This window comes from Camelus ferus, chromosome 32, assembly GCF_009834535.1.
Source record: "Camelus ferus isolate YT-003-E chromosome 32, BCGSAC_Cfer_1.0, whole genome shotgun sequence".
Classification (NCBI taxonomy): domain Eukaryota; kingdom Metazoa; phylum Chordata; class Mammalia; order Artiodactyla; family Camelidae; genus Camelus; species Camelus ferus.
The window spans coordinates 18,933,610-18,960,275 of NC_045727.1; the positions used below are offsets into that span (position 1 = coordinate 18,933,610).

Consider the following 26,666-nt stretch of genomic DNA (forward strand, 5'->3'; position numbering starts at 1 on the left):
AATCTGTTTTGAAGATCAGCTTTGGTTTTCCCATATCATTCAGAGGATTCACAATTTTCTTGGAGGAAATTAAAGAGGAACAAGATAGCAAGAATTTAATAGAGTCTCTATTAATCACTTTAACATCATGAATCAGAATCCCATGGATAGAATATTAGAATGTTAACAACACTGTAAAATCCAAATCAAGTTTGTATGACTGAAGCTGGGTGAACCCCTTCCAGTTTATCTGAGAGTTTTATGCCAGGGCTTCTAAACCTGGGGTCCAGGAGCACGACAAACGGGCTTCAGAAAAATCTGTGACCCCACTGAGAAGCCTTAACGTAGATTCTGAGTGAAAGAGTAAGTATGTGTGCATTTTCTGGGGAGAAGGCCTTAGCATTCTTCAGAATCTCAAAGGAATCTCGAACCCTAACGGTAACTCACTGGGGCTTTGCAGAAAAAAGGCAGCACAAATTCCCAGCTGCTCAAGTTCACAGAACATTTCAAGGTAGCCTAATTATATTCAAAACAGGAAGGAAGTGACTCAAGTCTCTGTAGATTAGGCACATGAGACAACAACTAAAATGATACAATGGAAGAGAAAATGTTCTGAAATGCACAAAACGCTGCAGAAGCAAAGGCAGTATTTAGGGTGCCAGTGGAGGTAAGTTTTCCTTTGCCCCATAACCATCCACTGAGAAGCAAATAAAATGCATTTCAGGAGGAAGTCTGAATCTAGATTCATGTGAATCAAACATCACAGAAAGTTCAACCAGAAACAGGCGAGAAAATAAGGAAGTGGAACAAATAACATTTTCAGAGAATACGATGGAGTTTGTATAACACACCACCTTGGTTTCTAAAACAACTCTTTTTAAACTCCTCCACCCATCTCCCTATCTTCAAAGGAAACTGGCATCCCCACTTACATAATACAGGCCATGAAATAACCACATAAGGTGTGAGTTATCATAGTACGATTTAAAATCAGTCTCTACTTTCACATGACAAGATGAAGTTTGGAACAGTTGCAAAAACACTGGTGCTCAATGACTTCATTAAGATTGTTTACTGGACACTATTAGGCCAAAGAAACCACCTTATCTTTGGAATCACTTCAAATTCAAAGCAGATAAATCCACCACTAAAAACAGCATAAGGATCTGTCAATTTAGTTCCAACTCCTCAGACGGATCTGAACTCTAGATCTGAAAACGACGCATGGTTTTGGCCTTTCAATGCGCCCACAGGCCGATACTGCCTTAACGCCCAAATGGGTCTACCTGCTAGTGATTTTGGTGTGTGTGTGTTTGTTTTGTAAGCTGTAATTCATGTATGATTTAGAAATTCAACTATAGCTTTAAAGGATAGTAAAGGTTCTGTACAAAAAAGAAAAAAAAAAACCAACCCCAAAACACCTTAGTTCTGATGATCGTAAGACTATTAAACGAATCGTCCCTAACACTGAGCACGGTACTCCGGATGATCCCCATCGGAAAAATGAGGAAATCAAGGCTTAGCCAAACGAAGTCACCAGCCCAAGGTCACCCAGAGGCAAAAATCTAGTTTGAAGTCAGGCCGTTCAGATCCCAGAACTTGACAAGAAGCCCTGCCTCCTAGGTGCTGGATGCATTTGCAAGACCCCAACATCCTGGAGATTCTCCCCGGTGGAGTGGGTGTTGGGGTATCCAGAGCGGGGAAATCATCCATGGGGGTCCTGTGGCGAGTCTCAGTGGAGGGAAGCACCATCCCGGTAGGGCACCCTCCGGGGATGGGGGTCTGGGTAGCTGTGGGGAGTGGGGGTGACACCTGCAGCCTCTGGGGGCCGCAGTTGGGGGAACGCTCTCGAATTTTACTTCTGTAATTGGCCTTCCTGTGGATTGCCCAAGCCCTTTCCTGTTGGGAAAGCGGCCGCGACCCCGCCACCTCCCCGCCCGGCCTGGGACAGAGGGGACGAGAGGGAAGAGAGCGAAGGGAGGGGCGGGAGGGCGGCGGCCCCCTGCCCGCCCCGCTTTGACAGGCCCGGGACGGGTCCTGCCCCCAGGCTGCCCCGGTTCCTCCCTGCCGCGACCCAAGGCACGGGGTGCAGAGCTCGACCGCCGGGACCCGCCCGGCCCGAGGGGGCGGCCCCGGGGCAGGGGTCCCGGCTCAGAGAGCTGAGGGGAGCGGGCCTGGCCGGTGCGACTCACCCGGCCCGCTGCAGTCAGCGCACACTTCGCTGCTCCGGAGCCGCTTCGACATGGCTCCCGCCTCCCACCTGCCGGGAACCTGGGGCCCCGGGACAGCGAAGGCGGCGACGGCGGCGCTTCCGCTCTAACGGGTCCCCGCGGCGGCGCTGGCGGAGGCGCCTCTCCCCTCAGCGCCTCGCAGCCGCCGCGCAGCACGCATGCGCGGGGAGGTGCCCTTCGGTGACGGAAGGTCATGTGACCCGAGAGGGCACGCTGCCTTGTCGCCATCTTGAGTGAGGGCAGGTATCTTCTGTCCTACTTCCAAATCTCCTTGAATTTGGTTCTGCCTCTCGGGGACATTCGCTTAATATTAGAGGAAGGAGCAAAGCGTTGTGACCAGAAGTCTGCAGCCACAACCTTCCTGAGGCGATCAACAGTAAAGTCATTTAGCATAAATTTGGCCAAGTTCGTTTATTTATTCCTTTCTGTATAAACAACTGTTCGTTGAACATCTACTATACTCCACACACGGTTCCAGGCACTGGAGAAAGAACAGTGAGCCAAGACAGAATTTCCTGTCCTTATGGAGCTTACATTCAACTGCACTAGGTCTACAATTAGGTAAAATAGGGATATGTTAGGTTTTTTTTTTTATGCTACAGTTTTAATCTCCTCTGCAAGATGGAGATAACGTGTATTTACCTCTAGCCCACACTTTGCTTTTGTATAGCCTGCTACCTAAAAAATGATTTTTACATTTTTAAAGGTTGTAAGGAAGAAAAAGGAGACGACAAAGAATATTTAACAAAACTCATATATGACATGCAAAGCTAAATATTTACTATCTGGCTACGGACAAATGTAATAATTTACAGAATAGTGTGGTATGCCTACCCCACAGTAAGCCCTCAATAATAGTAGCCCTTATTATTATTGGAACTTGATATTACTATTATTTTCGAATCACAACTTTTTTTTGTTATTTTGAGGATAAGAATAGATAGTCTAATTTACAGGGTACTGTGAGATAAACACAATGAAATGAGTTTAATCAGTGTGAAGGAGAGCAGAGATGTGACCCTAATGCTAATGAATACTGTGTGTGGTATATATGAACACAACTATAATCTCCATTTAGCAAATATTCGATGCCTATTATGGCCAGGTATTGTTTTGACTTTAGGTACTCTGGTGAGCAGCTGCTGTGGAGTTTTCCAACTAGGGAATTAAGAGAGATGTTCAATAAACATGGGACATGAAGAGAAAGAAGGTTAAATTGCACAAGTCTTCTGAAAGGATAGGAAGTCCTGGAAGAGGTCTCAGAGGTTCTGGTCTTTGGTTCATCTTTCCATTTTTATAAACATGTGGGGTGGTGAGGACATAACCACACAATTCCCACACATTCCACAGTGAGAGCCTCTGGGTGCCACCCTGATGCTCCTGCATCCTGTTTTGGCTCACAGACACAAATCTTCTGGAGTCAACATGTGTGGAGAATGGATTAGGCCAGGATTCTTAAACAGCTGTTGTTGCAGGCATCTGAAAAGCTGAATGTGCACAAGCAGAGGATATGCTTTCAGAATGCATTAAATAACTTCACCCAGCTATGTGGTCTAGTTGTAGACATCTGTGCGGAAAGCTCAGGCTGGTGAGTAGCTGTAAATTGACTTGGTTCTTTGTTGAATCAAGGAGCTATAGTATCTTAGGTTGAAACCCAAAGAATGAACTTAATATCAAGCCGACTGTGATCGAGTCTAAGTAATATCTATTAGTTCTTTCAGCCATAACCCCAAATTCAAATGGCAGGCTTCAAAAATAAATGACACTCGTATATGGAATAAACGACCACCTTAGGTAACTTTGAATCATAACTCAGCTTAGAGTTCAGATAGAACAATACTTCTCAGCTAGAGGTGATTCTTCTCCTCCAGGGGACATTTGGCAATGTCTGGAGACATTTTGGGGGGAGTATTACCAGCATCCAGTTGATAGAAAGGCCAGAGATGCTGCTCAACATTCTACAAAGTACAGGACAAGCCCCGCAGAAAGAACTATGTGGTTCACATCCTCCTTTTCAATTTGGAGTCTCCTTATTTTTTTTTCTCTGATTGCTGTGGCTAGGACTTCCAAAACTATGCTGAATAAAAGTTCCCAGAATGAACATCCTTATCTTATTCGTGATCTTAGAGGAAATGTTTTAGCTTTTCACTGCTGAGTATGATGCTAGCTGTAGGATTGTCATATATGGGCTTTATTATGATGAAGTATGTCCCCTCTACGCCTGCTTTCTGGAGAGTTTTTATCACACATGTGTGTTGAATTTTATCAAAAGCTTTTTCTGTATCTATTAGGATGATCATATGGTTTTTCTTCAATTTGTTAATGTGGTATATTACATTGATTGATTTGTGGCTATTGAAAAATTCTTGCATCCCTGGGTAAATCCCACTTAATCATGATGTATGAGACCTTTAATGTATTACTGAATAGAAGTAAAACTGTCACTATTGCAAATGACACGATACCATCCAAAGAAAGTCCTAAAGATGCCACCAGAAAACTACTAGAGCTCATCAGTGAATTTGGTAAAGTTGCAGGATACAAAATTAATATACAGAAATCAGTTGCATTTCTATACACTAACAATGAAGTATCAGAAAAAGAAGTTAAGGAAACAATACCATTTACCATTGCATCAAAAATAAAATACCTAGAAATAAACCTACCCAAGGAAGCAGAAAACTTGTACTCTGAAAACTGTAAGACACTGAAAGAAACTGAATACAACACAAACAGATGGAAAGATATACTGTGTTCTCGGATTGAAAGAATCAATATTGTTAAAATGACCATACTACCCAAGGCAATCTACAGATTCAGTGCAATCCCTATCAAATTACCAATGGCATTTTTCACAGAACTAGAACAAATAGTTTTAAATTTTATGTGGAAACACAAAAGACTCTGAATAGCCAAAACAATCTTGAGAAAGAAGAAGAGCTGGAGGAATCATACTCCCTGACTTCAGGCTATACTCAAAGCTACAGTAATCAAAACAGTATGATACTGTCACAAAACCAAATACATAGGTCAACGGAACAGAATATAGAGCCCAAAAATAAACCCACACACTTATGGTTAATTACTCTATGACAATAAAGACAAGAATATACAATGGAGGAAAGACAGTGTCTTCAACAAGTGGTACTGGAAAACTGGACAGTTATATGTAAATCAATGAAATTAGAACATTCTCTAACACTATTTACACAAATAAACTAAAAATGGATTAAAGACCTAAATGTAAGGTCTACTCTAAAACTCCTAGAAGAAAACATAGGCAGAACACTCTTTGACATAAATCACAGCGGTATTTTTTTTGGATCCATCTCGTAAAATAAAGGAAATAAAAGCAAAAATGAGCAAATGAGACCTACTTAAACTTAAAAGCTTTTTCACTGCAGATAGACTTCGATGGACTTAGAGGGCATTATGCTAAGTGAAGTCAGTCAGACAAAGACAAATACTGTATGATATCATTTATATGTGGAATCTAAAAAATACAACAAACTAGTGAACATAACAAAAAAGCAGACTCAGATATAGAAAACAAACAAGTGGTTACCCATGAGGAGGGAGGAGAGGGGCAATATAGGGGTGGGAGAGTGAGAGGCACTAACTATTGGGTTTAAGATAGGCTCAAGGATATATTGTACAACATGAGGAATATTGTCAGTATTGCATAACTGTAAACAGAAAGTAATCTTTAAAAATTGTATAAAATTTTTTGAAAGTTAAAAAAAAAAAATTGGAGCTGCCAGAACACCAGAACAGGAAAAAAAAATTGTGGTTCTAAACATGCCAAAGTTGAGAAACCCTGAGACAGAATCATCCCCCTATGGAACGATTTAATGCCACTTCTCCGGGGTTTATCATTCCCCCTTGACAATTGTTCAGTGTTGCCCACTTCCAAAATGGCTCCCGACCAATCGTGGGTGCATCTGCCCAGGTCCAAAAAGGCTGCAAGGGAGTCAGTGGCTGGAATGGTTTGGTCCAGGCTCCTCTGGTCACCCCCGACCGCAGAGCGGATGGAAGAGGCCCAGTTGTGGACCGAACCATATGAGACAACTGGAGAAGGGGGAAAGGGGCTGATGAAGGCTAGACCGGGTTTCCCACACAGAGATCGTGAGCTAAACGAGAGAGTTTTATCTCTGTTTGGGTCGTGACACTGTGTTTCTCGGTGTGGGTCTGGAGGTGGGCGGGATCGGGCGGGCCCCGGGCCGGGTGGATGGCCTTGCCTCCCCCCGCCGCGGCGCGCGGTGGCTCGCTCTCCGCACTTCCCTGTTTGGGGCAGTTCGGCCCGCAGAAGTCGGTTCGGGAGCTGTCAGCGCGGGCGGGAGCGCGGCGGGGCGCGGGGTGGGCGCGGTCGACCCCGTCCCCGACCCGGCCCGCGACCCCCGACCTCCCGCGCGCCCCGCACCCGGCCCGCTCGGCCGCGCAGCCGAGTACCGCGCCCCTCGCTCGCTCGTCTGGTTCTCTCGCTCGCCGGCCGCGGGGCGGGCGGGCGGGCGCCGGAGACCCCGCCGGGGCCGAGGCTTGGCAAGCGGGCGGTGCGGGCCTGGCTGCGGCCTCCTCGCCATGTCTTCGGCCCGCGACGCCAGCAGCCACTTCCCCTTACACCTCCTGGTCTGGAACAACGACTACCGGCAGCTGGAGAAGGAGCTGCGGGGCCAGGTGAGGGGCAGGGCGGGGGTCCGCCCCGGCGAGAGGAAGGGGGGAGTCGGGGGTCGTATCGCCTCGCTGAGCCCATCTCCAGCCCTCTGTCCTCGGGGCCTCGCAGACCTCTTCCACTCTGCAGTCGTGGGACAATAATCATAACAACAACAGGACATGTGTTGAGTGCTTAATGTGTGCCAGGCCCTGTGCCGAGGGTTTTCTGTACATTCTCTCTCTTAGCCTTTCCAACAACCCTGGGAGGTGGGTACTATTATTACATTTGACAGAGAAGGAAACTGAGGCTCTCAGAGATTTTGTGCCTGACACAAGGACGCTCGCCTAATAAATACCAAGCCGGGATTTTAACTCTGGCCCGCGGACTCCAGCGCTCGGGATCTTAACCATTTAGGCCTGCCTCTTCCCGAAATGTATGAGCCACACACACGTCTCACCCCACCCATCCTTTTTATAAGGAAGGGCTTGGTTGGGTTTGAAGTCCAGGTTCTAACCTGCCCTGTGACCTTGGGCAAGGCATTTTCCCTCGCTGGCCCACATCCACTTATTTGTAGAATGGGAGTGTTGATACCGATGTAGGCAAACCTGGTGCTTGACTATTATCCACAGGTCTGGGGCGGGGCCCAGGAATCAGCATTTTAGCAAGCTCCCCAGGGAGGCTGATATATACTAAAGTTTGAGAATCACTGGTGCACAGCATCCTTAGAATCACTTGGTATTCTAAAGTGCTTTGATTGCTTGTCTTTTATTTATTGCCATTGTTAGAAGCAATGGTTTTCAGTTGGAGCTGACTTCATTCCCCCATCCCACACATCTGGTAATTCATGGAGACATTTTTCGTCATTACAAGTGGGGAGTGGGTGCCACTGGAATCTAGTGGGTAGAGGCCAGGGATGCTGTTCAGTATATTCTATAATGCACAAGTGTATGACACCCCTCCTCCCCAACTAAGATTTATCTGTCCCAAAATATCAGTAGCATTTTTGCTTGAGAAACTCTGTCTTACAGGTATCCCAGGAGTTCTGGGAGGTATTGGTACCCTCAAGTTACAAGCTAACAGACTTAGCAGTTAGGATAAGGATTTGTAATTATTTGGTATAATTGTTCTTGTTGACTTCACTTTGGACTTCCACTGGGCTAAAGTTCTGGGTTTTGAATGGCTCAACTTCGATGCTGTCATTGTCAAGAAATTTTAGAGGAAAAGGAGCATTGGTACTCTTTTGGTTGGCAAACACTGAGCAAGGTCAACACCACCCCATTTGATGAACGGTTACTGCTAAGCATGTTCTTGTACCCTGCCTTCTTTAAGTCTGTTGAGCGCCCACTGGAAGTCAGAAGATGCCCTTTTTTTCATTTTAAATTCTCTGTCCAGACAGAATAAGCTTTCGTTGTAAGAATCATTGCTCTTAATTAGATCATGCCCCCAGAGTAAATGATTCACTGTTAGGCATCTCGGTGTACCTGAAGATTTAATTCCCGTTCTCTAACTAGATGTGGCTCAGAGGGAATCCTCCATCATTTTGCTCTCAGTTTTAAGTCTCACCTTGGACACTTTAAAAATGACCGGACAGTCCTGCTTTTAGGTCTGCTGCGTTTTGCATCTGCATTTCCTCAGTATTGGGGCCACCCAGCTTCTTGCGAAATATTGAGGTACAGTACCAGGAAAGTCACAAAACCAAAATCCTATTTAATGGAGAGGTTCATCACCATCAATAAACCACACACATGTTCAATACTGATTTCTGAAAAAAGCAGGCTTCCTGTTCATTGGAGGGGAAGAAAGGAGTTTAAATGAAGTGCAGTCTTTCTTTTTAGAAAAACTTGTTTGATAAGAACAGAGTCTTGGTTTGTAACTTGCAGTGTGGCATGGTTGAGTTATCTCTTTCTCCTGCAAGCTGTGACAGAAATGTTCATCGAAAAGTTCTCTGTGCCTCTTACCTTGAAAAACATTAAGAACGTCTGCGATTAGAAAATTAAAATTTTGCAGCAGGTTGTCCTGGAGTAAATTGGTCTTTTAATGCCTTTGACTGCTAAGGAGGTCAAGAAAGAACATTCATCTTTGCTAATTATTTCGTTTTGCTTTTGTTATTGGGGTTATCACTGTAGATCATTCCACAGGACTCTGTTTTCTCTTGGGCTGGGGTAGCTGAAGTGTATTCAAAAAGAACATCTTGACCATGGAGTCTTGACTGTCATTGCCACGCAATCCAATTTCGATCCTGAATCCTGGCCATTGAAGGGGTGGAGATGTGCCTGGCTTCAAGGGCAGTTGGACAGGACCCTGTGTGCAGAAGTACCTCGTGCTTGGTTTAATGCTCTGCTGTTATCATCTTGAAATTCTTAACTTTTTTAGAAAAATTAGGACCCTAGTATTTTCATTTTTCTCTGGGTCCTGCAAATAATGTAACTGGTTCAGAGTGAAGAAATTGATAATTGATATCATTAAAATACAAGGCAGGGAATATTTTGTTGCTTTCCTGTTTATCGAGGTCCTCTGTTGATTACAAAACAGCTACCTACTCCTGTGACTTGGAAGCAGTTAGGTTAATGGCCAGTACTAATGCTGATCCAGTTGTGATCCTGGGTGCGTAACTGACCCTTGCCAAATTGTTTCATCACCTGTCAAAATAGAGTGACACTGAATGCTTACTGTTTTGCCAGGCACTGTGCTGAAATGTTTTGTGTGCAGTTTTCAATTTAATTCTCACACCAATCCCCTGGGGTGACCTCTGTTGTGATTCCCATTTTACAGATGAGGAAACTGAGGTTGGAGAGGTTCAGTCCTGGGCTTACCCAGGGGTCGAACCAGGATGTCAACCCAGACAGTTGGACCCTGCTTTAATCCTGTATTCTTAATCCTTCCACTTTGTTCCTTTCAGTAGAAGTGCCCCCATGTCAGGATTCCAGACAACGAGGCGGAGAAGAGATCTGACAGCCCAGGCATGTCATAAATGGGAGCAGTACCTACCATTCACCCTGGTTGCTGTTGTTATTATTGTAATCGTCCTGGGAATGTAGATTCTTTTACGTGCATTCCAGTTTTTCTACAAAGAACATGTATTGGTTGCATAATTAAAAACAAAAAATTCCTATCACCCCAGCAAGGAAACCAGCTGTTTCACTTAAGGCTTTTGTTTGTCAGTAAGTTTCTGCTGTCTGTTCCTTCATTCCTTCCGTCCCATGAGTGAGACTTGAAGTAGGCACTCTGGTAGCTGTAAGAATTTTATTTTGCTCAAGGAACAGCAGCACAGAAAGAATCATGTTTATCCAGATGAAGAGGAGAAGCACATGTTTCTGAGCGTGTGTGAGTCAGCCCCAGTCCCACCGTCTTGCTAATAGCTGGAGTTCGCTGCTTGTATAACTTTGCCAACTATGAGATTATTTCAAGCTTTCAACGTTTGCTCAGCAGATGCACTTTATTAAGTGCCTCTTAACCCATCAGCTCTACTCTCTTGAATATTCACTGGAGCCTTGAAGTTGGTTGGTGCAGTTTGAAATGATTTGTGTTATGGTTGTGTCATTTGTCACTTAGCCAAAGAGGTCTGTTCAACATCTTTGGCCTTCCTACTGATGCTGGGAGAATGAATGAAGAATTTAAGGGGACAAATGCAAAGGTCAGTCAGTGCCGTCTTAGTCAGGGGAGGGGAAACCCTGGGACCGAGTCGGGTGGAGGGTGGCAGCCCCGGGTTAGGAGCCAGCAGGTGAAAAAGCACAGAATCTGGGCAAGAGGAAGAGGATGTTCTGAGCAGCAGCAGCAGTGCTCAGAGCTGGACGGGGAACTACCCTGGGGTTCTCATCCCAGCCTGGGGCAAGGCTGGGTGAGGCCACTGGGCACACAGTCAAGCCAGTGCCTGTTAGCTGGAGGCCTGCCAGGAGCCAGAGGCTGTGAATCCAAGATAAAGAGCCGGGAGCCTGCTCTCAGGTGTTCTTCCTCAGCCCGCAGGGGCTCAGGCTTGGCTTAGGAGCCAGGCCTATATGGATACCTCCCGCGACTCCCGAACTGGGGTGGGAGAACCAGCTCAGGCCGCAGCCGCAGAGGACCAGGGTGCACGGGAATGAGGGTGGTTGTCCTCCTAAGAGGATGCATTGGGGCCAGTGAGCATCCTCTTGCCTGAGGCCCCCCAGGAGGTCCCTGTGATAGTTTCTGGAGCTTTCACTGCGTGGTAGGTACCAAGGCTCAGAGGGCTTGAGTGACTCACCTGAGGCTAGTGAGGGACCCGGCAGTGGGCCCAGTTGTCTGCTCTGCAGACAGAAAGACAGACAGACTCAGCTCCGCCTGTACTGCCGCTGGAGTTCAGCAGGCTGGTCAAGAGAGCTTGGATGAGAAAAGTCGGTGGCCTTCAATTAGCACACAGGGAGATGTGCAGAAATCTCCTTCCCTTTCTTCTTTTGGGTCACTATGATAGTGGAAGAGGGGTGGGCATTTTTTTATGTGGTATAGCTCACGACTGAAGAACCTGAAAAGAAAACCGTAAATGATGAGCTTTGAAAGTGAATTCCAGTTCAATTCTGAAAGCTCTTGCTCACTAAACTGATGTCATTAGTTGAAGACCCTACGCACCCCTATTAACCATAAGATAATTTGAACAAATTCCTTTTAGGGAGAAAGTGACAGCTTACATGAAACTATGCAGTGTGGGTATATGGTAGTAAGTGCGAACTCCTCTGAGTGCTTACTCTGGGTTAGGCGTTGTGCCTTTGCCCTTATAAAAACTTTGCAAGGTAGGTGGTTTTTTTTTTTTTTTTTTTTTAATTTCCATTTTACAAGAGAGCAAACTGAAGCCCAGGAGAAATTAAGCAACTTGTTAAACAGCATATAGATGGCAGATTAGTTTTTTAATTTACTTTTTTAAAATTGAAGTATAGTCAGTTTACAATGTTGCATCATTTTCTGGTGTACAGCATAATGCTTCAGTCATCCATATACTACATATATTGATGGTAGATTAGTTGTATGTTTTGCATGAACCGTATACCTAGGTTGATTTTTAAAACATCTTTATTGAGATATAATTCACTTCTTCAATTCACCGATTGAAGTGTATTATTCACTGTTCTTTAGTATGTTCACTGAGTTGCACAACTATCACCACTACCACATTCCAGAATATTTTCATCACCCCAAAAAGAAACCTCACACCCATTCGCTGTCATTCCGCATTTCCCTCCAATCCCTTCAGCCTCAGGCAACCATTAAGCTACCTGCTGTCTCTATAGATTTGCTCATTGTGGACATTTCATATAAATGGAATCATACAATATCTGGCCTTTTGTGTTTGGCTTCTCTAACCTAACGTGATGTTTTCAAGGTTCATCCATGTCATGACATGTTTTAGTACTTCATTCCTTTTTATGGCAGAATAATACCATGTATATAATAATAGTATATATACCACATTTTGTTTATTCATTTGCCAGCTGATGGACATTTATGGCTCCCCCCCCCCTTTCTGGCTATTATGTATAATACTGTTACGCACATCTGTGTACATGTGTGGTGGTATATTTTTCTTTTTCTTGGGTAAATACCTACAAGAAGAATTGCTGGGTCTTAACTTTCTGAGGAACTTCCAACTGTTTTTTCAAGTTGCTTGCACATTTTACAGTCCCACCAGCAGTGTATGAGGGTTCTAGTTTCTCCACATCCTTGCCAACACTTGTTATTGTCTGTCTTTTTGATTGTAGCCACCCTAATGGTTATGGAGTGGTATCTCATTGTGGTTTTGATTTGCATTTCCTTAATGATTAGTTGTGTTGAGCATCTTTCATGTGCTTGTTGGCCATTGGCATATGTTCTTTGAAGAAATGTCTGTTTAAATCCTTTGCCCATTTAAAAACTGGATTATTTGTCTTTTTGTACTTGAGTCGTTAGAGTTCTTCATAAGTTCGGGATACTAGCCCCTTATTAAGTATATATGACTTGCAAATATGTTCTCCCATTGTCTTTTTACTTTCTTTATGTCATTTGAAGTACAAGTTTTCAGTTTTAATGAAGTATAATTTATTTGTATGTTCTTTTATCTCTTATGTTTTTGGTGTTGGATCTGAGAAGGTTTTGCTTAACCCAAGGTCACAAAGATATAATCCTGTGTTTTCTTCTGGGAGTTGTATTGTTTTAGCTCTCACATTTAGGTTTCTGATCAACTGTGAGCTAATTCCTGCATATGGTGTACACATGTGGATATCTGGTTGTTCAGGCACCATTTGTTGAAAAGATATTCTTTTCCTACTGAATTATCTTGGCACCTTGTTGAAAATCAATTGACCATAAGTGTGTAAGTTTATTTCTGGACTCTAACTTGTGTTCTGTTGATTTATATGTCTATCCATATGCCAGTACCACACTGTCTTGATTGCTTTTGCTTTTGTAAATTTTGAAATTTGGAAGTGTGAGTCCTCAAACTTTATTCTTCTTTTTAGGATAGTTTTGGCTGTCTTGGGATATTTGTATTTCTGTATGAATTTCAGTATCAGCTTGTTGATTTCTGCAGAAAGTCAACTGCAATCTTGACAGAGATTGCATTGACTCTGTAGCTCACTTTAGAAAGTTTTACATGTTAACTATTAAGTCATATGAACCACGAACATGGGCTGTTTTTCCATTTATTTAGATCTTAATTTCTATCTGCAATGCTTTATAGTTTTCAGAGTGTAAGTTTTGTTCTTCTTTAGTTATTTCTAAATGTTCTATTCTTTTTGATGCTATTATAAATTGTTTTCTTAATTTCATTTATGAGTTGTTTGTTACAAGTGTATAGATATACAGTTGATTTTTCTATATTGATCTTGTATCCTGCAACCTTGCTGAATTCATTTATTAGTTCTAATAGCTTAAGTGGATTCCTTAGGACTTTATATGAGATCATATTGTCTGTCAGTAGAGATAGTTTTATTTCTTCCTTTCAATCTGAATGCCTTTTTTTTTCTTGCCTTATTGCCCTGGTTACAGCCTCTAGTACAATGTTCAACAGAAGTGATAAAAGAGAACATTCTTGTCTAGTTCCTTATCTTAGGAGGAAGGCGTCCAGTCATTCACCATTAAGTAAGATGTTAGCTCTGGGTTTTCCATAGGTGTATGGTCTTTGAGGAAGTTCCCTTCTATTCCTAGTTTGCTGAGTTTTTTTTTTTTTTTTTAATTTTATCATGAACGAGTGTAGGATTTTGTGAAATGCTTTTCCTACATTGTCTTAGTCCATGTGGGCTGCAATAACAAAATATCACAGAGTGGGTAGTTTATAAACAATAGATATTAATTTCTCATAGTTCTGGAGACTTGAAGTCCAAGATCATGGTGCCAACAGGTTTGGTGTGGCTGGTGAGGACTCTCTTTCTGATTTGTAGCAGGTGCCTTCTCATTGAAGGCAGAAGAGGGTTAACAAGCTCTCTGGGGCCTCTTTTATAAGGCACTAATTCCATTCGTGAGGGTGCAGCCACCCTCATGCCCAAAGGCTCCACTTCCTAATATCATCATCTTTGGAGATTAGGATTTCAGCATATGAATTTTGGGGGGACACATCACATTCAGACCACAGCATGCATTTATTGAGATGATCATGTGTTATTTTATTTTATTCTATTGATGTGGTATGTTACATTAATTGATTATCAGATGTTAAACCATCCTTGCATTTGTGGGGTAAACTCACTTGGTCATGGTGTACAATAACCCTTTCCATATGTTGCTGAATTTGCTTTGCTAAAATATTGTTGAGGATTTTTGTATCTGTATTCATGAGATATTGGTGGTTTTCTTTTGTGTGTGTGTGATATGTGTGTCGTCAGGATAATACTGGGCTTATAAAATAAGTCGGGAAGTCTTCCTTCCTCTTCTATTTTTTTGGGTTTGTTAAGAATTGGTATTAATTCTTTGAATGTTTGGTAGAATTCACCAGTGAAGGCATCTGAGCCTGAGGTTTTTTTCCTGGGAAGTTTTAAAATTACTGATTCAGTCTCTTTACTTGTTATAAGATTATTCAGATTTTCAATTTTTTTCTTAAGTCAGTGTTGCTAGTTTGTGTCTGTCTAGGAATATGTGCATTTCATCCAAGTTCTCTAATTTGTCGGCATATGGTTGTTCATAGTATTCCTTTATAAGATGCCTTATTTCTGTAGAGTTGGTTAATATACCTTTTTCATTCCTGATTTTGATAATTTGAGTTTTTTATCCCCCCTTGGTCAGTCTAGCTGAAAGTTGTCAGTTTTTGTTGATATTCTCCTAGAGCCAACTTTTGGTTTTGTTGATTTTTCTCCATTTATTTTGTATCCTCTTTTTCACTGACCTCCACTATAATCATCCATTGTTTTTTTTTCTTTTTGTCCATTTATTGTTTTAAATCACAGTCACCAGAATATGCTATATCATTCTTCCTTTCTCCTCTCCTTTCACGAGAAAGAGAGGCGTTGGAGGCTCTGAACAGTCATAATTAGCCATGCAGAGTGTTCTGCTTCGTGTCTGAGACACACAGTTCTCCCTGTGGTCCAAAACAGAAAAAAGTCAACAACTTAATATATTTGTGTTTGACAGTACACATCCTATCTAACTGCCCAGGAGCTTGCCCTGTTAATCCTTAGTCTGAAATGTTAGTTTTGTTCTGGGGTGTGAATTGAAGTAGAGTTTCCCCTTTTGTGTCACAAATATTGTTAAGCATCTCCAATGTCAGGCAGTGTGCTAAACCTAATACCTTTCATGCAGTAGATTGAAATTGCTGGGTAAAAAAAACAGTATTTATAATAGACAGGAAAGAAGATAATGAATTTGCTAATTATTTCCTGCTAAACTTTGACTAAGTTAATAGTTTTACACTATTTATATTACTTTGTGTGTGGGGGGGGCGGTGATTAGGTTTGTTTATTTATTTTAATGGAGGTACTGGGTAATTTTTTTAATTAAAATTTTTTTTAATTTTAAATTTTTGGGGGGAGCAAATAGAGTTTATTTATTATTTATTTATTTATTGGAAGTACTGGGGATTGAACCTAGGACCTCGGGCATTCTAAGGATGCACTCTACCTCTGAGCTATATTCTCCTCCATACTTTTTTTTTTTTTCAAAGAACAATGATTTAATGCACATTAGAGACTGGCACATTAGGGTGGCAGAAGCTAAGAAATATAAGACTTGGATCCTGCCCTTTGGAATTCTCCATCTCTCTGGTGAGACAGAAAAGCCATAGCTTTGGGAGAAGTCAGGGAATCGCAGGAGGTGGTGTGGGCCCCACTCCAGGGGGCATGTTGGCGTGTCAGTGCTAGAGTGAACGCTGAGGCCTGGGGCTGGCCCAGGAGGACGTATGTTCACTCAGCAGTGTCTTCAAGCACCTCAGTTATTCCTCAGTACGGTTCCCATCTTCACTCCACCACAACAGTTAGCAAAACGGGAGGTGCAGAAGCTGGTGGCTCGTAGCTGTTTACCCCCAGTCCTACTTACTTGCTTTCCTGTGGCCCAGAGTGGCATGTTCTGGAGTCTTTAGAGGCTGCCCAACGACTAGCATCTCAAATCAAGATAAGGCACATTTTCTAAGAAGTATTATGGCACTGAAACGTTTTCACAGGCTGAAGGTCCAGTGGCAGTTTCTTGTGTTCTCAGAAGAACGCTCAGAGCCATCTTTGGAAGGCAGCAACCACTCGTTCAGACTGAGCTCACACCAGAGAGCCTGCCGGTTGGCTCTGGACATCCAGCGCAGGTGCCGGAAGGAGGGTCGGAATAGGAATGAAGAGTAACAAGCAAATAGGTTTGTCTAGCCTGGGAGATGGACTGAAATGGCATGTGTGCAGTCTTATGTTTATTTATAAATATGTCCACGTGGGAGGAGGGTACAGTTCAGTGGTAGAGTGCGTGCTTAGCATGCACAAGGTCCTGGATTCGGTCCCCAGTACCTCTGCCAAATGAATTAATGAATGAATAAATAAGCAAACAAATAAATAAATAAACCTTACTGCCTCCCTCGCCAAAAATTTAAAATAAAAAAATCTTTTTGTTTTAAATGTCCACAGACATGTCTGGCAGATCAGGCTCACTGACTGTAGGACCTGTGGGTACTGCGACTTCAGGGCACTTGGAACTCAACACACAATCACGAGAGAGGTGTTTTGGTGGGAATCCAGCTAGAGGATGTAATTTTATACTAGCCCAAATTATCTTCTGTGCTTTCAGTTTTGATTAAAGTCCTTCACTTCCTGTTCTAGACCTGAATGCTGATATGTGCTGGAGAAATCCCCCATGTTCCGGGTCATCGGGTGGTTGCGTTTCCATGTGGACTTAATTTGTGTGCTGTTGGGTTGAGCGCTGTTGGTGCGTGGGGTTATGTTTGATGATCTGAGGCCTATAGCCAGTGTTTATTTATGAGGCACTTAACTTTATAGAAGAAGGAACTCAGTAACTGTCATCTTTATTTATAGCCGTCAGATTCATGTTTCAGTCTTGCCCACATATTGTCATTGTTCCGATATTGCTGTCATGAATGTGCGAATACTATTTTAAATTTTTATACTTAATATTATCCCTCAAACTCACTTACACATTTTTGTATAATATATCCAATTTTATAAATGCCAGTCTTTCGTTACAGAACGTGGAGGCTCTGGATCCACGAGGTCGAACCTTATTGCATCTTGCTGTTTCTCTGGGACATTTGGAATCTGCTAGAGTCTTGCTCCGACATAAAGCAGATGTTACGAAAGAAAATCGCGAGGGCTGGACAGGCAAGTATACTTGTCAAAAATAAATGTAAAGCCTTTCATTTTGTTTTCTCTTTCTGAGTAAGGGCCAGTCTCAATCCTCATTGTGCTCAGAGTCATCTTTATCTTAAGGCTCTTTCTCTCTTGGGACTTGGCGCCAGGCGAGGAGATGAGAGCCTCAGATGCTGCTGGCTGAGCGGCAGCACAATGGTCCCAATTGTGTCCTGGGCCAAAAGCCCTGGGTAGAGGGTGACTCCTCATCCAGAAAGCGGCTCTCAGTGCCACATACATGAGTGTGGAGGCCAGATTCCCCCTGAGGAATGTGATGGTAACTCCAGCAAGTCCATCAGGATGGACACAATGAAAAAAATTATGGCTGAAAGTAGTAGCCTTTTCCAGTGCAATCCTGGCACTTCACTTTCTGCAAGCTCTCATACTATTGGTCAGAGTAATTCTGAGTTGACTGGGCAAGGATCCACACAGTCCAAGCCCTGCCTGCCCACCTCCATGCAACCACAGGTTTGTGATCACTCAGCTAAAGCCAGCTTTCTGAAGACACTATTGGGATTTCAGAGCCAGTGCTAAGAAAGAGGGGAAAGGGAAGGAAGGGTTGATCAAGAGGCTGAGTGCTCTGTTTTCTTTTCTTCTCACTCAGTTATGAGCAGAAATAAATAGTCATGGTCGTAAAGATAAGACGGGACTACAGCCTCTGTCCCGCTTTGAAGAAAATGCTGGCCTTTGGTCCATATAGATGACTTTTCAAACTGACTTTGGAGTTTGTCAGAAAGTATGAGAACACTGGGTGATCAAATTTCACCTATTTGCCTTCCAGTTTTACACGAGGCTGTGAGCACGGGCGATCCCGAGATGGTGTACACGGTTCTTCAACACCGAGACTACCACAACACATCCATGGCCCTTGAGGGAGTTCCCGAGCTGCTCCGAAAAATTCTCGAGGTATCCATAAAAATTGACAATGCCATAATTTGAGTTAGATGCTGACACAGCAGCCGGAGACAAAGTTTGACATCTTTGTGTGCCTTCCTAAAGAGTTTCATGAATGGTGAACATGACATCGCATACTGAATAACGTTGTTCCTGGCTTTTCCATCATGTTCAAATGTATGAGGTCTTTGACGAATGCTATTTGTAGTTCACTAGGCTTACCCTTTTAAGTGCTATTTTAAAATTATAACAAGACAAATGGACATTGAACAATTAATTTGTCTAGGTACCTGTTTTCTTAAAAGTAGCATCCTGAGCTCAAGTCATCTTGGGGAAATTGTAATGAATATGGTTACTGTACAGGGATTTTCAGGGCTTGTTGAGGCTCAGAAGTCTATGTGTAGTTCTCCTGGACACCCCTGTCACGTCTAGCCATTAGTATTTTGTGGCTTCTAATCCATCACCTTAATTTACATAAAGCTAGTGGCTTTGGGGCAGTCTGTCTTATAAATTAAAGTGTGTGGGCTCTGTGACACTTAGAGAATGTTCCTAAACATTTTTACTTCTAGACCCATGGATTGTTTTGGATGATGGTTACCATTCTTCAGATAGCCTTTGTCACCAGAAATAACCATCTTATTGGTCAACCATGTGCAATATTCCTGGGGCAGCAGGAGACAAAGTACCCACAGTTCAATTTTCATGTTATTTAGTTGAAGCAGGGAAGTGAGCCCCCCTAAATATTTCCAGACATATTTGCTAGATAAATCAGCTTTACAACTTCAGTCAAAATAAATTTCTTGAGAAAAATTAACAGTTTTGTTGAGAAAAGGAATAACTTTGCTGTAAAACAATCACTGCTTGTTATCTGAGCACGCTTTTTAAAAAGAATTTCTAAGACACTTACGCTAAATCCTGCCTAAGACACTCATTTTCCATGTTCCACACAGAAACCTCTCATGAAATGTGAAATAGTTGTATCCATCATTTTTATTTATTTTTTAAATTGAAGTACAGTCAATTATAACGTGTCAGTCTCTGGTGTACAGCACAGTGTCTCAGTCATGCATATACATACATATGTTCATGCATCGTTTTTAAAATAGGTGTGTGTTTGCACAAAGGCCACATAGATTCATTGTTTTCTCTAACTCACTGCAGGAAGAAGTAAAAACATCATTTGTCCATTTGACAAAGTAGAAAAATGACTATTTAATGTGGAGTCACCCACATTTAAAAATTCAGTGTAAAGGATTTTCTTTTTTCACCTGTATTGATCCATAGCAGTGGACTGCATTGAATTGTATTCTCTGCTGGAGGCTATAGACAGCCCACAAATGCCCTGTGCCTATGGGCACCAGAGGCCGTGGCTGATGGTCGGTCTGTCAACAGCGTCTCCTTATTATATACATCCATTTCTTGTCCACTGCCCCTTGGAGTATCCTCGCCTATCATTGGAATCTGTTTTTTTTGGAACAGAAAAAACACCTGGAATTTCTAGCGTTTCTCTTCTTGGATGGTAACTGTTGGATTTCTTAAGTAGCTCTCCAATAACCTTCTATAGGAATTCATGGTGGGTCAGATAATCATCCTAAGTAGGGCTGATGGGGTGGTGTGACGCATCACAGGGACAAATTCTAAGAGTTTAAGAGGAGAGTTGGGGCAAATCTGTTAACTGGAGGGAAAACTCAGCTTCTGGGGGAAGTGGTGCCTCGCACCCTCTTGGTTTCACGGAGCGGTCCAGTAAACACGAAGCACTTCCCAGCACACAGAGCCTTTTACAGTCATGTTCCCTGTACAGCAGATGGAGTCCACATTCTTCTCCCTCCGCCTAGACTAGCCTGTTACCCACATCAAGTGGTGGTGTTTGAGCCCATCCTTCTGGCTCATTTGCTGCCACTATTAGGAACCCAATTGAGCCCCTAAATTAGATTTGACTTTTATCTCCCTCCAACCTTGTTGCTTGCAGTTAACTTTATTAACTGTCTAGACATATTTTATATGGAGATAAAATAACAGCCTGAACGTAAAATAAGCATTTCATTTGATGGGTTTGCAATTTATGTTTCTTCTTATTTTCTGTTTGATCCCCTTCCCCCTTTAAAAAATCCTCTTAACCCTTACCGTGCCTGTGGTTAGTTAATGGTGCCAAGGGTAATTTATTAAATCTTTGTCCTTCAGGCTCCGGATTTCTATGTGCAGATGAAATGGGAATTCACCAGCTGGGGTGAGTGGCTGTGGGCTTAAAAATTATTTAGCTTGAATATAGGCTTATTTTTCCTTTGTAAAAGTTATATATATATATATATATATATTTTTTTTTTAATCTAGGAAATGCATAGATAAGAATAAGAAAAAACAGTCACCAATAGTCCCGGCTCAAGCATAACTGCTATTAATGTTTTAGGTGCGTTCCAATCTTCTCCCACATGCATAGGACTTTTCCTCCCAGGCATTCGTAAATGTAATATATAGACAATTTTGTCTCCTCCTTTGTTGTTTGTAGCTGACATTTATCCATATTATTAGTTTTTAAAAATGTCCCTTTAAATGGCTGAAATCTTAGTAAACAGATTTATCGTAACTCAGTTACTCATTTCCTTATGATGGTCAACTTGAGTCTCTCAAACTTGTCTGTCTAAGGAAGAAGATAAGATGAATATTGGAATAGCTTGTTTTTTACAAAATGGATGTATTTCTCCAGAATCTTATGTAAGGCACATTGACTGACAGTGATTTTCCAAGCTGTTCTGTCTCTTGTAGATGAGTGAATGACAGCTTCTAACTCCCAGATTTTCAGCCAGTTTCATTTCTAGACTTCCCTTTCAGGCAAGAAGTCATATGTGTAATGAAACATGTAAATGAAGTAAAAAGTGTTTAAAAGAAGAGAACTTCAGATTCTTCTGTGGAACTGAGTTCTTTTTAATGTAGATAATCACTCTGATTTCAGGTTTTGTTCAAAAGCAGCACATTTCAGACATGTGATGTCTTGAGTGGTGGGTAAGGCAGGGGGGTGGGCCGCAGCCAGGTGGCGAGAGTGGCATGTGGCTGAGGAGGGCCAGATGGATGCCCTGTTGCCCTGGGGGCCGGCAGTACGAGGTCCCTCATTTCAGGACTGAGAATACTCTTGGGAAATCCATTTAGTGTTCTCTCTGGATGAGACACACAGGTCTGCACTTTTATAAACAGCTACAGAACAGAAGGCCGTTTTTATTTTTTAAGAATGACTTCTCATCAGTGTTCTGTGTGACGGTCACCATCTTGCCACTCCTGTCCTTCTGAGAAAGTCAGAATCCTGGCTTCCTGGGCCTGGCTGTCCCGCTCGGCCCTCGGGTTTTTCTCAATAGTACACTCCTCTTCTCCAGTGCCCTTGGTTTCCAGAATATGCCCGAATGATGTCTGTCGCATTTGGAAAAGTGGTGCCAAACTGCGTGTGGATATCACGTTGCTGGGATTTGAGAACATGAGCTGGATAAGAGGGAGGCGGAGTTTTATATTTAAGGGAGAAGGTGAGTGTTTCTCTTGCAGTAATCACTGCTCTTGCTCAGTCCAGAGTGATTCTTAACCATTGAAATGTGTTCCCACTGATGTGCCTTATCTGAGCCTGTCTGGGGCGTGTTCTGTGGTGGTGGTTGCTATTCCTGTTAAATATTCAGCTCTCAGCTCCTACATCTTCTTCCTTGTCTAGGTAGTTCTCTTGCACATATCATGTACCACCCAACACTGTTACCCTCTTGACATATATCTGTCTTACGTTCCTGAACCTTTGAGCACAAGGCTGGCTCTGTCTTACATCTCTTCCTCTTCCCTCCATAAGCAGGCGCGACCTGCCTGGTGGAGGGGAGAAACGGCATGGCTGACCCAGTGTCACGCACAAGTAATTTACATTAATTATGTAGTCATATATGTAAAGAAGTACACAGATGAAATGTGTTGCCAACACAGAATGCTAACACAAATTATTTTAAAAGTCTGCGTCTCTGGGGCAGGTGGCCCAGAGCTTCCTCTGATTATGGAAAGTTGGCCAGATCATTCCTGGGCAAGTAGGCAGTCGCTAGTCAGTGGTCTTCAGGTTTCATCAGATGGCGCCTGCGGAGGGGATGGGAAAGATGGCGCATCTGCCGTATGAGGTTGCTTCTGCCTTCTCCTTGCCTTGTGCTTAGCTGCTCTCTTGTTTCTATTAACAGACAACTGGGCGGAGTTGATGGAAGTCAACCACGATGACAAAGTGGTCACTACTGAACACTTTGACCTTTCCCAGGAAATGGAGCGCCTCACCCTGGACTTGATGAAGCCGAAAAGCAGGGAGGTTGAGAGGCGGCTCACAAGCCCAGTCATTAACACCAGCCTTGACACTAAAAACATTGCTTTTGAAAGGTATGGATTTAGATTCTGCACTTTAATGCCTAATCCTTTTACTGCCATCTTTAGTGGCATGTATATATTAATTGGAAATGATGAGTGCATTGGGATTTTTCTGATATGGCAATAATAAACACCAGTGGGTTTTAAAGTTGATCTCTGCTCTAACTGAACAAACTATAGCTGACATCCTCCACAGCATATCATTTTTATAGCACATTGTTAAGTCTTGGAGAAATGTCTTCATACTCTTTTATGGGCCCTTTCTAATGGATTTGACTTGAATTTTATTTTTGTGTCTGGCAATCCACAAAACTCCCTAGTCCCGAACCATGGAGCTTTGAGCTTCCGAGGCAGAATCGACCCAGTACTGAAAGCGGTTATACTGATATTAGGCAGTGAGATTCACACTTATCATACAGTTAAACGCGGTTCTCCCCCTTGTCCACCCCCTGCTTCCACACAAGGCCTGATAGTTTAGAGCAAGAGTCTGGAGGGGTTTCAGTTTTATTCCAGACTACCTGAGGAAACTCCTGGAGAGGTCTGTGCCTCCGGTAACCCAGATGAGGACACCGTCTCTGGGCATCTGCCTCTGGGCCGCGCTGAGGCGGGGAGGACCTGAACCGAGGTAGTCTGGAGGAGCCCTGAGTGTTTGGCTAGGATGTCACACCCAGCTCTGTAGAGCAGAGCAGTGTAACATGAGCTAACGTGGACAGCGTCCTGCCGGATTTAGGCTTGCTTTTCTCTTATTCAATATACTAACTCTTCTCTTTTTGTTTTCTTCTTTGTTTCCAGTATACAATTTATAAAATAAAACTGAGTTTTCTGTTCAGTCAGATGTAAGACCTAAGTGCCCCTTTCCCCTAATTGAGATCGGGCCGTGGAATTAGGGTGCCTGTTGATAGCAGACGAGAAACACCAGGTTTGCTGCAGCTTTGCTGGTAGCACCCCCCAGGCAGGGTCAGTCCCTTAGTGCCCACCTCCTCACACCGGCCTCGCCCTGTGACAGCTGCTGTCTTCCAGGGGCAGCAGGATTAGGGACTGATGGTGGCTTTACCTGGAAGGGTCCTGGGAAGACATCTCTAGACTCCCACACACCAGGAGGGCCCATCGGCTTAGTGTTCTGTTCGTAAAGCTGGAAGGTGGGGCAGGCTGCCCTCCTGGCCACGGGCAGCAGCAGAGACCAGAGTTGGAGGCACCTGGCCCCATCGGCAGGGCTGCTAGTGTGGCTTTGAGCAGCTGGCTTCATCTCTCCAGGTTTCTGTTTCCTCAGCTGAAAAAAAAATGAATGAATCTCAAGATGAAGTCTCAGATGTCATGAGAAGAGCCACTGTCCTCTCTAGTTCAGCAGCGGACTTATAGCATCGTCGTTTGCTCTGAAGTGTCAATTACACAGGGTGTGATGGTTACTGGCTGTTACCCAGTGGAGGACAGATGGGCAATGACAGCCCCTCCGTCTGTACTGAGACCAGGTCGCATTTTGTATTCCTGTGGTCACAAGGTTTTCAGATGGTTCAGGCTAACCCTCCTTTTGCAACCGATAGTGGGTTGCTGAGAGAATTTCTAGAAGACACCTGTTTTTAGTGGTGTTCAGAATTAAACATGTGCTCAGGGAGCTTCTCATGCCTCGGACAGGAAGGCCACTCTTGAGGGTGAGGTCTGCTGATAGAAAAAGTGTGCTTGCCTGCTTCTTATGGCGGGGTAAGCGAGCGTTTGTATGATTAAATCTGGAAGGTGTGGCTGTCTTATATTACATTAGTCATTTTCATCCATTTCTTTCTTCTAATCTGTAACTTGGAACTTAGTGCTTACAAAATAATACTCTTCCTGCATGAACTTTTGGCCTGCAGATATATACCTTCTGGTTGCAGTCTGGATTTTCTTCTCCTCTCAAAGATCCTGCTCTGTCTACCTTAAAACACTCCCTGCCACCTGCAGAGCCTTTCTCCACATTGTTTAGCAGCCTCCAGGTACCAGCACCTGCGAAGCGGCCTTTGATGTGGTGGTCTCAGTGGAGACAGGCAGAGGGGAAGATGGCAAAAGAGGATGCTGGGTTTTCTCCTGTCATTTTCGGATGCCTCTGCATGTACAGTTAATTGAGGCACCAAGGAGTTGTTTTTTGGTTTTAAAATGGGATGTAGACATTGAGTTTAGTAGCTAAACTGTCAGACAGTGGATGTGGGAGAGGAAGTGGAGCAGCCAGGATGGCAGAGAGAGCAGGTGGAGGTGAGTGAGGAGTGCGGCGGTTCCCAGGGAGAAGGTGCGGCTCTCATTTTCCCACATCCGTGAAGGATGAAGTGGAGCAGACCTCGTCATCCTTGGGTCCCTCAGAAGACTGTGCACCAGAGAACCATGATTTCCCTTGCCAAGATACCAAGTACCTAGTGAAAGACAGGAACTGAGGGTTGAATTTCTTCACCAAAAGGAACACCTCGATTTTCATTGATCACTGGTTTATCAATCAGTCAGGTGTGGTCCCTCACTCCCTGCCCATGGGCCTGTTCTCTTGTTTTTGGAATGTGAATTGGAGGCAGCTCGCATGTGGTGTCCTCCCTTTAGGGTTCCTCTCTCCCTCCAGGGGTCACGTTGTACTGACTGTGGATAACGAATAGGAAGATGAAAGCTCTGGTCCCTCCTTTCTCTGACATGCTGTAATATACACAGAAAACTCCTTAGACCCTGTCTGGACTGCTTTCGTTTACCAAACCCCGTTAGAAGAAGAAAAGTGAGCTTGCAGATAACCGCATTCCTGCCACCATTCCTGGAGCTTCCCGAGTGGGGTCCTGCTTCACTCTGGGGTCGGAGCAGGAGGCAGTGGCCCAGCACGGCCAAGTGCAGCAGTCACAGTGGAGCTAGGATGTGATGTCCTAGACAAAGGGGCAGTCTGGGCAGGGCTGCCCCATGAGTGGGAGCATTTTCCAGGGTGAGCTGCTTTAAAAAAGAATCAGAGCTTCTCGGCCGCTTTTGGTTCCTAAATTTTCCAGGAGTATACTGAGTTGAGTAACTGGGTTTTCGGGCACTGTACCAGTGCTGCAGCTGCTGCTGAAATGCTGGGCTACTTTAAAAGCAGGTCCACAGGGCTAGACTCAACAGCCGGGCTGAAAAACTGCTTTTGACATTCTTTCCCCCTGCGGCACTGAACCTGATAAAATGCATGACTCCCAAGCCATTTTGCAGGCACTCGTGGCTTCTGCAAGCAGCTCTCCACAGTGATGAGTCCCTGCCCCACACGTTTTCTCCTGAGGAGCAGGATGGTCTGTGGCCTCATTGTTCTAAGAATTCCTCGATTGAAATACGGCTACTTATGGAGTTAGAGCCACTGACATCCGTGTCCACAGTTAGGATGACCCAGATAAATGCTCTGGCCCAGATACCGCCTAGTGGCCAGCCCTTGAACACTGGTCCTCTTCATTTACTTTAGGACAGCTGTCCAATAAATGTCACCACCTTTGTCGCCCATGTCGGCAGTTTTTGTAAAGAAGCCAAGAATGGAGGCTTTCTATGCCAGGGGTGAGGCAAACTGATTAATAACTGTGGGGAGGTGGGTGGGGGGGTGCTTGAGCCATCTGTCATTAATAACATCCTTTTGTGGACAACAGGGCCATAATTTCCAAGTGTCCTTCGCTAAATTAAGCTGGGGGAAGAAAACTATAAAGGCTGCAGGGATAAATCTGAATGGCATATTGTACATGTAGAAATTTGTGGTGTTCACTTTTTATCAGAACTAAATCCGGATTCTGGGGCTGGAGGACAGATAAAGCAGAAGTTGTTAATGGTTACGAAGCAAAGGTAAAAGGAAACTCT

The 26,666-nt window shown here is 43.7% G+C and overlaps 2 protein-coding genes across 21 annotated transcripts in view; one reads left to right on the plus strand and one right to left on the minus strand.

The window, feature by feature from the left end:
* The window catches only part of GIT2 (GIT ArfGAP 2), a 46,869-nt gene extending 44,501 nt beyond the window's left edge, over nucleotides 1-2,368 (minus strand). For 19 of the 20 annotated variants that reach the window (XR_004316663.1, XR_004316661.1, XR_004316662.1 and 16 more), the window contains exon 1: nucleotides 2,172-2,357. Coding sequence is in view for 16 of the 20 variants with exons in the window: in XM_032471667.1 (XP_032327558.1) it covers nucleotides 2,172-2,223 (52 nt within the window). In the remaining 4 variants the exon portion in view is untranslated. Of the gene's footprint in view, nucleotides 1-2,171 lie in introns of all 20 variants that reach the window. The other variant, XM_032471674.1, reaches the window with a different exon arrangement.
* A 4,128-nt stretch (nucleotides 2,369-6,496) lies between these two features.
* Nucleotides 6,497-26,666, plus strand: part of ANKRD13A (ankyrin repeat domain 13A) — a 29,702-nt gene continuing 9,532 nt past the window's right edge. Inside the window, exons 1-7 of the mRNA XM_032472104.1 lie at nucleotides 6,497-6,884; nucleotides 17,447-17,579; nucleotides 18,388-18,512; nucleotides 20,682-20,727; nucleotides 21,866-22,009; nucleotides 22,688-22,877; nucleotides 26,585-26,651. Of these exons, the coding sequence (XP_032327995.1) occupies nucleotides 6,789-6,884; nucleotides 17,447-17,579; nucleotides 18,388-18,512; nucleotides 20,682-20,727; nucleotides 21,866-22,009; nucleotides 22,688-22,877; nucleotides 26,585-26,651 (801 nt within the window). The 5' untranslated portion in view covers nucleotides 6,497-6,788. The remainder of the gene's footprint in view (nucleotides 6,885-17,446; nucleotides 17,580-18,387; nucleotides 18,513-20,681; nucleotides 20,728-21,865; nucleotides 22,010-22,687; nucleotides 22,878-26,584; nucleotides 26,652-26,666) is intronic.